Raw genomic sequence first — 12271 nt, forward strand, 5'->3', positions numbered from 1 at the left:
AGTTGGGAGCTACACAGTTTGAGCATAGCATAGCAAAGAATATTAGTTCATTTTGGTGGTTTAGTCGCTTACTTGTGGTTTTAGCACTCTACATTTATACCTCTTAGTTTATATTTACATTGCTTTCTTTTAAAGCGTTTAAAGTACTATGGTTTAAAACTTTCAGTTTATATTTAGTACTTTGCCTATGTATCCTTGCTTTGTAGTATTTTTTCAGTACTTTTAGATTTTGTTGCATTATCTTAAGTACTACACACTTGTGCCCTTGTTGGATCATGTATCCTTAACGCAAATACTTTGGTGTTTTGCATTGGCTGTGTATTTGGACATGCAATTGATTTTTGCTTTGCACTTAATTGCATTGCGTGTCTGGATGATCATTTACTTGTTAAATAATCATTGTAGTCATTCTTTAATGTCTGTACCTGTATGATCAAGTTATGCTTCATAATTTATATCTTGCTTATTACCTTGATCGCATTTTACTTGCTCCTATACATACCTTGTATTCAATTTGTCATGAGCTTAATGAAAGTTTTGTTTGTGTGCGAGTGTTTCAGGATACAAGTGTATTCGTGCAAGTGCTTCACAGCTTCTAGATTAGGTGTGAGTGAGTTTTGCCATTGTTCTCAAACTCATGTTTAAGTCTAGAGTCTATTATAGGGTGTTTTGTCACGGAATAGCCAAAGGAGGAGATTGTAAAGTTGTGATTTACAAGTATTTTGTGTTGGCTTTAATTCCATGCCAAATTTGATTATAATTTTGTTTTATTTTTTGTACCCTGTATTTTATGTGGGATTTATTTGTAAGGGTTGTGTGTGGAAGAGAGTGTGAAGACTTAAGGCAACATCAAAGACTAAAGAAGTTTTCACGGGTGGCTCACGAGTAGCCTTCCTGCGAAGTGAAGCATGTGCTCAACACATGACTGGAATGCGAAGATTCATGATAGATGGTGACAGCTGGTTTTTGCGAGTGTCTCATGGGTAAGGCCTTCCCACGAGATACACGCGAAACATTCTGTTTTGCTATTTTATCATATTTGTTCCACTACATCCTTATACACACTATATGTACCATCATTGCCCATATATTGAGAGGAGTGTTTTTCAAAGAGAAAACTCTTGCCACAAACTCTTGAGAGTTAGAAATTGTCATACCCACAATCATCTACACAATCCATTGTAGTTTTCCTCAACTCCTACCTACCTCTCCATATCCATACCTTTGAGAGGTTGATAATCCAAACACTTACCACACCCATTCTGAGTGTCAAGTGAGGTTTTGGTGCTGTTGGGAAGCATTGGAAGAAGCCAAGTTTTGGCGGATGCAATTGGGCGCATTGTGGGATCCGGAAAGCTAGACAAAATGCGGTTCCGAGAAGCCTTGTTAGAGTAGGAGTTTAGAGGGCTTAGGTGCACTGAGTAGATTAGGCTTGGAGGGTCTCTTGCTATTCGTGTATCCCAACTTATTGTCTAGTGGATCAATTTACCGCTGGAGGGCGGCGGAGAGGTTTTTCACCAAGTTTTTCAGTTTCCTCTTCGATAACACATCTGCGTGTTATCTTGTGTTTGCATGTCTCTTCCGTACTCTTTTAGCTTTCATTTTACTGCTATGATGTGTTGAATATGGCTTAGAGTAGTTTTATTTTTTGTTCGCTCGCATTTACTCTATTCCGCACCTAGTTTAAGTTGGAGTAAAATCAACCGAGCCGTAATTTATTAATTTATGATTCTAAACAAGCTCTTGTGTGTCACACAAATCCGAGCTTTCACATATTTACGCTTTACCGATTTTGAACCCATTGATTTGAAACCTAGTTGACATGATGTGGCGGTGAGATGGTTGGATACGTTTTTGGGTTAGGGACAAATTTGAGAGTGAGAGAGAAACTAGTTGGTACAAGTTCTCTAATGAAGAGACATTCATAAAAATATGAGCAACTCTCTTCACAAAAATTGTAGAAAGTTTAATTTTAGCAATAAAAAACAAGGAGGGTGTTTTAAAGCCATTCGTATTATTTAGATAAGAAAAAAAAATCTATTTAGATCCTTTTAGCCACTTGAATTAAATTCTTCTAACGCAAAGAAAGACTCATGTTTAGAATGTAGAGAGTTATTGGAACAAATTAAGAGTTGTGCGTACCCCCCTCCCCTTTTTCTAAACAAGAGTGGAAACACCTTTGGTCATTAAAGATCCTTGAGAGATTCAAAATACTTCTTCGGAAAATTATTTGCGATGCTCTCCCCACTAACGAAGCTTTGAACAAAAGATGGCCTCAAGCTAACCTAAGTTGTGTCCTTTTCAAACCATCACTCAAAATCTCTTGAACACCTCATCCTCATTGTCCCTTCACAATTGCCATCATATCACACCTTGGTCCAAGAAAGTAGCCAAGTCCATCAACAAAGCCTCCTTGAGCACCATAAAGCTTGGACAGCTCTGAAATCCCACCTGACCACCACATGGCAACCCCCCCTACACACACACACACCCATCAGCCCTCCCAATTGGATGGATGAAAATAAACTTCCACATAACTAGGGTGGAGCCAGAAATTTTTGTTTGGGGGACTAAGTTACAGTACTAATATATTTATCAAGACAACCCCCCCTACACACATATATACACATGCTTTTTTTATTGTATACATACACACACACACACACACACACACATATATATATATATGCATACACTTTTTTATTTGATAATGTATATATATACATACACCCAACAACAACAAAAAAAAAGCTTAGTATTTTCAATCAAAATTATGTTTTATGGCGATCTTTCATAAAATTAATAAAATTCATTTTTACCATTTTCATAGTGAAATTCTTAAAAAGTTTCATTTTCTATAAAAATTATCAAACTTTGTACTAATGTAAGTAAAAAACCATTCAATTGAACTAATGAAATTTTCAAAAACATGAATGATCCAAAATTTAGAGGAGTAAGTTAGGCTCCAAACATATTTGACGCTATCTTGTTTTAACTCATTATGTGACTACTAAAGAGACATTTCATGTATAGTCTTAGTGACAATATTTTTTTAATGAGTCAATAACTTGTTAATCGCCACATAACGGGTTGAAAAAGATAAATACAAACATGTTTGGTGTCAAACTTTATCAAATATTAGAGTACATTTTACAATAAAAAATAGAATTGTAAAAAATAAAATTATGTCTCTATAACTATTAGACCAACTATTTTTTTTAAGAGTATCATTGGACTAATTCAAATACTTTGGGAGGCCAACTCTTATTTTTGTAGACTAAATTTTAAAATATTAAAATAATTATATATTTTTTTTTTAAAAATTTCAAATTTTGGGGGACCATGGCCCCCCACCCTTCAACATAGCTCCGCCCCTGCACATAACTATAAGATATGGCTACTGCAATATGTAGAAATGATTTTGGAGATGTACTCTTTGCTAAATCTTCCATGCTATCACCTATGGATCCACAAGCTGTATCTTGTTTAGAAAATATGAGCTAATCGGGCAAACACCATCTTAATAATTGGGGAAAATTCTTAAGTACTCTCAAAGTATAGTGAAATTGTGTTCTTTTTTTCATATTTATGGTGAATCCTATTATGAATTTAATAAGTAGACTTCACTATAAATGTGAAATGAGTGAGTATCATTCACTATTTACCATTCACCATATTCTAAAAATACGCAAATATTACTCTCTAAGGCCTGCATTTTTCAAGATTTGAAAACGAAAAAATTGGTTTGAAAACACTGGACCAAACAAGCCCAAACTTTTATTACCTATTATTAGTTTTTGAGTTTATTAGTATTGATTTGTTGTAAATTGTAACTGTTTAAAGTGGAAATGAAAGAATTTTTTTTTCTATTTAGCGTTAATTTTCTAAGAATATAGTTAGTTGTCCTGTAGCAAAAGAAACTGGGAAACTAGTATCTCGAGTTTTAAAAACTCGAGTTTAATAGTAGACCTCGAGTTTTTAAAACTCAAGACTCAAGAGGAAGAATCCGAGCTGGAAAAAATTCCACGTAGAACTCGAGTTTTAGAAACTAGAGTTCCACCATTTTTCCATTTCAGATCATCCTTCGTCTTCTCAGTCAGACCTAGTGTTCTTCTTCGTTTTCCCTGGGTTTCTTCATTATCTTGGGTTCTTTCTTCTTCATCATCTTTGTTCAGATCCTTCTTCATCATCTTCGTTCAGATCGTTCTGGGTTTCTTCATCTTCCTGGGTTTCTTTCTTCTTCATCATCTTCGTTCAGATCGTTCTGGGTTTCAATCTTCCTGGGCTTCTATCTTCGTTTTGTTCTTCTACTGGGCTTCATCTTTCTTCTTCAACGTTCTGCTGGGTCTCTTTGTTGTCTGTATGTTGTTAGAACTCGAGTCTTTAAGACTCGAGATCTATGTGGCGTTCTTGCCATTTGTTGTCCAAGTCATCAAGTACAAAGCGAGTGTTTGGAACTCGAGTCTTAAAATGAAACTCGAGTTTCTAAAACTCGAGATGCTATTTTATTAATATGTTTCAAACGTGTGTTAACTTTACTATATTGCTCTCCTTCACAATGTTACTCTGAAAATTGCCTCCTAATGAAATGGCATTCGGCAGTGGCACGCAACTGGTCTATTTTAACGTCTTTGCCGACTCTCTCGCCAACATAGCCCTCTTTTCGTTGTCCATATTGTCTTCTCTCTCTCTCTGGTACATACATACAGCTGCTCTTCCACAGTTTCACACTTTCACTTTGCCTTTTGCTCTGTTCTTTTTATCAGAAGATTTTGTTCTTTTGAACACACACATACATAAGCCAAGCCAGAACCGAGGCCATATATCAAATCAAAGAAGAGTCTTTTTTTGTTGAAGAGAGAGAGAAAATGGCTCTGAGTTTGAATTCAATGATAATGAGCTTCCCTTCTCATAAGCTCTCTTCTAAATCCATTAAGCTCAGATCTCCTAGAGTCTTAATGGCCTCCACTTTGCACTCTACCTCCAAGTAAGTCATATTATGCACTTGTTATTTTTATCAATTTATATGTATTGATTCATTGCATTTTGGAGGTGAACCATGGGTTGTTTTGTTATATCTTTAAAAATTTGCAAATGGGTATGATTGAAAATGAATTTTTAGCGGTTTTTTGCAAATGGGTGTGATCAAAAATGAATTTTTAGTGATTGTTTGGGGATGGGTGAAATTTTAGAGACTCTTTTTTTATAAAGAAAATCTGGGTTTTTGGTGTTTGATGTTGATTGAGCTATCTATTGTTGGGTTAAATCATGTGGAGTGGTTTTGATCTCAAAATGTCTTTCAAATGTTGTTTTCTGTTGTGGGTGTTTTGTCTTTTTTTTTGAATGCTAATTGAAATTGCATCTCATTTTTTAAAAACTATTGGATTTATTTGGTCTATTTGGATTCCACTGCTTTTGGTTTCTCTTAAAGCTGATTTTACCTGCATGTTGCTTGAAATTAATGTGACACAGTTCTGCTTGAAAACTGTATTTCATGGAATTCTTATTGTCTGATTTTTTGTTATAATTGTTTCTTGAAAAACTGTATTGCATGATGTACTGTCTGATTGACCTATGTTTGTTGGAAATTGAATGAAAAATAAGCAAATATTTATATTGGTGGAGATGATGGTCATTATTTTACTCCTTACTTTATGTTATTATTTCTTTTTGAAATTATATATTGTGCACTAGTTTTGGTCTTTTTTATTGATGGAGATGTTTTCTTGTACAGTTATTCGGTTCCTTATGGGTTTTATATTGTGATCTTTAACATGCACGGTGGCTTTGACCTTCTCAGGTTGAGGGATTGAGTATGCGTGCATTATTTTATCATTTATGTCATTTGTTGAGAGTTAGGTCTGATTTTCTCGGTTAACCTTTTCTTTTAGAACAAGGTCATGTTGGTTGGCTGGTTTTATATTTTTGGATATGATTTATTTGACTTCTTTTCTAGTATTTCTTTTGTCTTAATTTCTTTTAGTTTTCTCCCTTTCTGTTAATGCAATCTGGTTTATCTTATTAATTGGCTGTTTCTTGTTTTTTCTATTTTACTGGGTTAAATAATTCATGAGTAGTTCTGATTTCTCCAACTCTGCTTTTTCTTTGTTTCCTATAATTTTTTTTTTATAAAAATAAAATAAAATATCATTAATTTTAGTTAATTTATCTTTGTTAATTATGATTTGTTTTGGTATTTTTATAATGTGGTTTTCATGTCTCAAAATTTCTTTACCTTTGTTCTATTTCAAAATTTTTTGAACTAATGTACTACTGTGAGCAACATTTGATACATGCGTATATTTCTTTCTCTAGTTTTCATCGACTTAGATTTTGGTAGCTGAATCTCTGACTTCTTTGTTCTCCACATGGTGGTGTTTGGTCAAGTTTGGTCATGTTTTTCTTTGATTGGCTTACTTGGATAACCTCTTTCAATCTTGCAAATAATATTCTCTCTCTCTCTCTCTAGTTGCTTGGTCATCTGTTTTCAAAATTCCATATTCTTTGTTGCTTGAGTCATCATACAAACAAGTCTAGTATTGTACAATGTACTTTAGAGATTCTCTCCAAACTTTATGAGTATAATTATAATGCTCTCTTTCTCACTCTCTCTGCTTGGTCCATTGTTTTCAGCTTTAAGTTATTATTTTTCAAGTTGCCAAAAACATATTATTTGCCAGACTTGTTTTGTGGTATTATTATTCTAATAACTGAACCTGATTTAAACTCACCAATGCACTGGAGACAGTTGTCCCATTTGTATAATCATATCTTGGATGTAGTCTGCACTTTGCTTAATGACCATAGGACTAAGGTATCACACTATTTGCTAGGATACTTGTTATGAAGTGATCTTTAGAAATAAGCAATTCTGGGCCTGGGCTGTTTTTTCACACAATCGTTCAAGTTCATATTGTGCTACTAAAGTATGTCTGCCCAAATTTGGTGGCGAATTGGAGCTTTTTTTTTTAAAGTTCTCTGAATAGTGAATACAGCCATAAATTATTAATGATTATTTGAGGTTGCATACCCATTTGCTCTCCCTGGTGCTGCTCAATGTATGCCATGCATTGTTGAATATTAAAAAAAGAATATATATATTCAAAATGAGAGATTGCAACTTTACTCTTGCATATTTTCATCTCCCTTGTCATATATGAAACCTCCTACATATGTCACACTTTGACACTTTTACCCATACTTCGTGCAATTTGTATGAGCATGAACTTGATATGGGTGGCATTTAATAGTTTCCTGGTAGTCTATAACTGCAGCAACAAAGCCATAGTGTCAAAACTTTGGGGCTGTCTTGGAATTCTTAATGTATCTGGGAGTGTATTATAATTTGTCATCTTAGGATTGAAAGCTTTATTATGGTAGTTTCATAGTTCATCTGAAGTATTTGTTTCTAGTCACAACTTGTTCTGTTTCTTATAGAGAGGCAGAGAATCTGAAAAAGCCACATTTCCCTCCAAGGGAGGTACATGTTCAGGTGACTCATTCCATGCCCCCTCAGAAGGTGGAGATCTTCAAATCATTGGAGGGTTGGGCTGAGGAGAACATCTTGGTGCACCTAAAGCCTGTTGAGAAATGTTGGCAGCCACAAGATTTTCTGCCTGAACCTGAATCGGAAGGATTCTTTGAGCAAGTCAAGGAGTTGAGGGCAAGAGCGATGGAACTTCCTGATGACTATTTTGTTGTGTTAGTTGGAGATATGATCACAGAGGAAGCTCTTCCAACTTACCAGACAATGCTTAATACCCTGGATGGTGTTCGAGATGAGACTGGTGCAAGCCCTACCTCTTGGGCAATATGGACAAGGGCATGGACTGCTGAAGAGAATAGGCATGGTGACCTTCTCAACAAGTATCTTTATCTCTCTGGACGGGTGGACATGAAACAAATTGAGAAGTCAATTCAGTATTTGATAGGATCAGGAATGGTGAGATTCTTGATCCCCCTTGGTCAGTTTAGTTGTTATTATCTTTTTTTTCTAAAACTGAAACACAGTTTGGAAATAATTTCCAGATGTTGAACTTAGGAAATTTTTCAATGTGAGGAAAACACATCAAAGCTTATAAATCTGAAACTGATACAACTATCAGAAGTGGGAATATTTTGAGTATATTTGGTTATCAATTTCTAGTCTCACTTCAATTCTTTTTAAAATCTTCTCTCATTCACTAGACATTATGTTAAGCTTGAATTGATGTGATAAATAGCATTCAGAGAAACAGAGCAAAAGTGAGACAAAATTTAAATGGTCTTTTATCTTTATGTTTCCTGCATCGGTCTCTCTCTCTCTCTCTCTCTTGGCAGTGGGGGGGGGGGGGGGTGCCTTTCCATCTATTTTCAAAGCTTTGTTAGTAGACAGATAGTCTACCCAGCTACTAGACTGGAATTATCGTTGGATCTTTAAAGAATTATGATTTTGTTTAACTTTTCATGCTGTAGTCAATTCTTTTAGTATTAATGATCACTTTAGTTATTATTATTTTGGTGTGGTCATTGTTTATATAAAAGGCAATGTTCCAGAAGTAGATTTGTGTTATTCTCAAGATTTTTATATTATGTGTTCTTGTCAGGATCCTAAAACAGAAAACAGCCCCTACCTTGGCTTCATCTACACTTCATTTCAAGAGAGGGCAACATTCATATCCCATGGGAACACAGCCAGGCTAGCAAAGGAGCATGGGGACTTAAAACTGGCACAGATTTGCGGCACCATTGCCTCAGATGAAAAACGCCACGAAACTGCCTACACCAAGATTGTGGAGAAACTCTTTGAGATTGATCCAGATGGTACTATTTTGGCTTTGGCTGACATGATGAGGAAAAAGATCTCAATGCCAGCTCACTTGATGTATGATGGACAGGATGATAACCTTTTCGAGCACTTCTCATCTGTAGCCCAGCGGCTTGGTGTGTACACTGCTAAGGACTATGCTGATATTTTGGAGTTTCTGGTGGGAAGATGGAATGTAGAGAAGTTGACAGGTCTTTCTGGTGAAGGGCATAGAGCTCAAGATTTCGTGTGTGGTTTGCCCCCTAGGATTAGGAGGTTGGAGGAGAGAGCTCAGGGAAGGGCCAAACAAGCATCCATCATTCCATTCAGCTGGGTTTTCGGTAGAAATATAATTGTGTAAGTGCAGCATCAGTCAGCAGTCTCCCCCCAAGTCTCATCTTACTAGAGTAATAGAAATTTCCAATTTGCTCTTCATTTTACTGTTTCTTGTGTATTAGGAAATGGGGTGAGTTCTATTTCATCTAGGCTTTGTAGATACACGTCTTCTTATGTTTGGTAGATCATCAGAAAAAGGATAAACCATAGTTGGGTGTGTTGTGTTTCCCCTATCTTATGCCATAAAAAAGTACTTGTTTCCTTAATTTATGATTATGAGTACTGTTATATCAAGTTTAAGCTGTTACAAACAATATGTTTTTCATAATGGCAAGAATAACAGGAAATGTGATGCTCTTGTATTATGGTATTTGTTTTGTGTCTTTTTTATTTATTATTATTTTCCCTTTTGGTGCCCCCTCTTTTATTTATTTATTTCTAGTACTTGTGGGGAGGGATGTCCTTCCTCTACTCATGTTCTCACCTTGTTGCTGATCACCTGTTTACTTGATGTAGCTAATAATAAGCTTTGACTTAGATGAGCTCTAGTTCAAATGGCACTTCCTTTTGTTTATATGGTACTTTCCTCCCACAAAGATGGGAAACCACATGCATAAATTACCAATAAAACAAATATACTTAAAATAAAACTCCAATACTATAGCATAAAAACGGAATGAATGTATATATATAAAATAAAACTCCTATACTTTCCTCAGAAAATGGATCGAGGTGTGCATGCGTAAATTACCATTTGATAATTGATAGTGATGAAGAAGAAACATATAAATATAAAACTCTTCCTATAGTCTACGCTCATGATGAAGGATGAAGCCAACAGTTAGCCATGGAATAGTGATGATGAATGTAGAAACGTATAAAGATGAAGCCAACGGTTAGCCATGCAATAGGGATGATGAATGTAGAAACGTATAAAGATGAAGCCAACAGTTAGCCATGCAACAGTGATGATGCATGTAGAAACGTATAAATAAGTGGGAGTTTTACATTTTGAAACTTTTAAGTAATATTATATCATTTAATATTTTGTTTTATTAGATGTTAATTTTGACAAATCTAAGTTTTTTTTTTCCTATATTTTCCAGCAAAATTTTAAGGTGGGTTGAGATCAGTAACTCACATTTATATTATATTTTAAAATTATGTAGAAATGATGAACTTATGGATTATTTAATAAATAACATTTAATTGATACAAAATCTACTATGCGCTTTAAGAACACAGAGAATATATAATTCAATGGTGAAACTTTCATGGTATTAAACTATTAATTTAATCAAAAAGTTATTTAAGTGGTATAGTATTGCTTAAAATTATTTTAAATATAATATGATATTAGTTATATGTGTGTGTCAATTTTTTTTATGCCTTAACCACAAAGGTTGAAGATCTACTATAACTTAAACATTATATATATCATGACATTTTTTGTGATGTTATGTCATGCTTTCCAAGTTACCATCTACATCTCATTTTATCTTTCAAAGTGTGTATTTGTGATAGGGTTTTTTCCCCAATTATATTATATAATATTGCATGGAGGAACAATTACAAAAGGTGCATAAACCATTTTCAACTTTCAAAGAAAAAGACATCTCCAAAAAAAAAAAAAATTCAAAGAAAAAATAGAAAGAGAAGAAAGGATATGAGAACAAGCTCTTCTCATTTGGCTTAAGCTTATAAACTCAGCTTTTAACGTATATTTTTTAAAATTTCACTTTTTCAAAGTACATATATACTTGAGAACACTTTTCAAAGCACAAATATACTTTAAAAGACTTTTAATAAAAAATTAAATAAGTTGTACCCAATAGATAAGTGAACTACTTAAGCCAAAAAAAAGAAGAAGGAGATCTTCTAAATATGGTAGCCACAAGCCAAAAGAGAGGGGTGGAGTAGGTTAGAAGGGTGCTTGAGGGGGTTCAAGACATTGGTTATATCTCCTTCAAGAATAATTCTAAAATATCCAACTTTTGAGACACATGTGATAGCAAAAAGAGCAATCATAGATTCTATTGGGTATAATGCATAAAATATTTACCACTTGTGATTTTATAAACAAAACAACAAATTGAATAGACCCTTCTTTAATGTGTGAATAAATATATGAACACGAAGAATTTTTAGATCAGAATACAACAGAATGGAAAATTTGTTTCTAATTAACACTAGTGTTTTACATTATGTCCTTAAGACTGGGTGTCCCTCATAGTAATGCTTTCAGACTTTTGGACACGTACATTCTAAAATACAATGGAATGCTGGATACACAAAAAAAAAAAAAAAAATTGCGTGCCCAAAGAACAAGATTGTCTCTCTCTTTGGATGATTTATGGACCAAAAATGAGAATGAAAAGTGACTAGTATGAATAGAGGGCACACTATTTATTGAAATAATTGAACTAGTTTAGAACAGGTGCAAGATAATAGATACTTATAAAAAAAAAAAAAAGTGCAAGATAATAGGCATTGTTACAATGTTACAGAAAAAAAAAAAAACATGGACATGTGTAGCCCATATACACCCACGCCAGACCAAATTCAACCCCCAGTTCGATGTGGGTAGGTAATGTGCAAATACGTGTGGGTAGGCATTGTAACAATGCTACAGAAAAAAAAAAAAAAAAAAAAACATGGACATGTGTAGCCCACATAGACCTACGCCAGACCAAATTCAACCCCCAGTTCGATGTGCGTAGGTAATGCGCAAATACGTGTGCGTAGAAGCCCAGTTGGATAGTTCCTCTTTCCTAAAAGTGAGGTGTCCATTTGGTCCCAAAAGTAGGCATTTTTAAGTCAATTTTCATTTACTCTTTTAATGGTTTGAGACTTTGAGCAACTCAAACCCGCCTTAAAGATGTGTGGATCTTTTTCTCGCAATAACTACAATGGCTCCTTGGTTTCTAATAGTTTCATCAAAATTCAACTTAATTATGAAATAAAAAAGTAGCATTTTTATTTCCTAGTAAGAGCAATGGAGTCAACTTGGGTATTTTGGAACTTCATATTATTCCTTACAGCCCAAATACTATATGTATATTAAAAAAAAAATAGTTGAGAATGTTATGAATTCATTTTATCAATCCTTGCTAAGTTTGAGTTATCTTTCTTATGCGTACCTAACTTTCT

The 12271-nt window shown here is 34.3% G+C and overlaps 1 protein-coding gene across 2 annotated transcripts; it reads left to right on the forward strand.

The window, feature by feature from the left end:
• Positions 1-4593: 4593 nt before the first annotated feature.
• Positions 4594-9491, forward strand: LOC142631597 (stearoyl-[acyl-carrier-protein] 9-desaturase, chloroplastic-like). Of its 2 annotated transcripts, none has more exons than XM_075805803.1 (3): positions 4594-4987; positions 7477-7942; positions 8586-9491. In XM_075805803.1, exons 1-3 carry the CDS (start codon positions 4869-4871, stop codon positions 9144-9146), a joined length of 1146 nt encoding a protein of 381 aa, XP_075661918.1. In that variant the 5' UTR covers positions 4594-4868; the 3' UTR covers positions 9147-9491. The 2 variants fall into 2 exon arrangements, with proteins under 2 accessions (XP_075661918.1, XP_075661917.1); XM_075805802.1 differs by having other exon boundaries at positions 4598-4987; positions 7438-7942.
• Positions 9492-12271: the final 2780 nt, after the last annotated feature.

This window comes from Castanea sativa, chromosome 4, assembly GCF_040712315.1.
Source record: "Castanea sativa cultivar Marrone di Chiusa Pesio chromosome 4, ASM4071231v1".
Classification (NCBI taxonomy): Eukaryota; Viridiplantae; Streptophyta; class Magnoliopsida; order Fagales; family Fagaceae; genus Castanea; species Castanea sativa.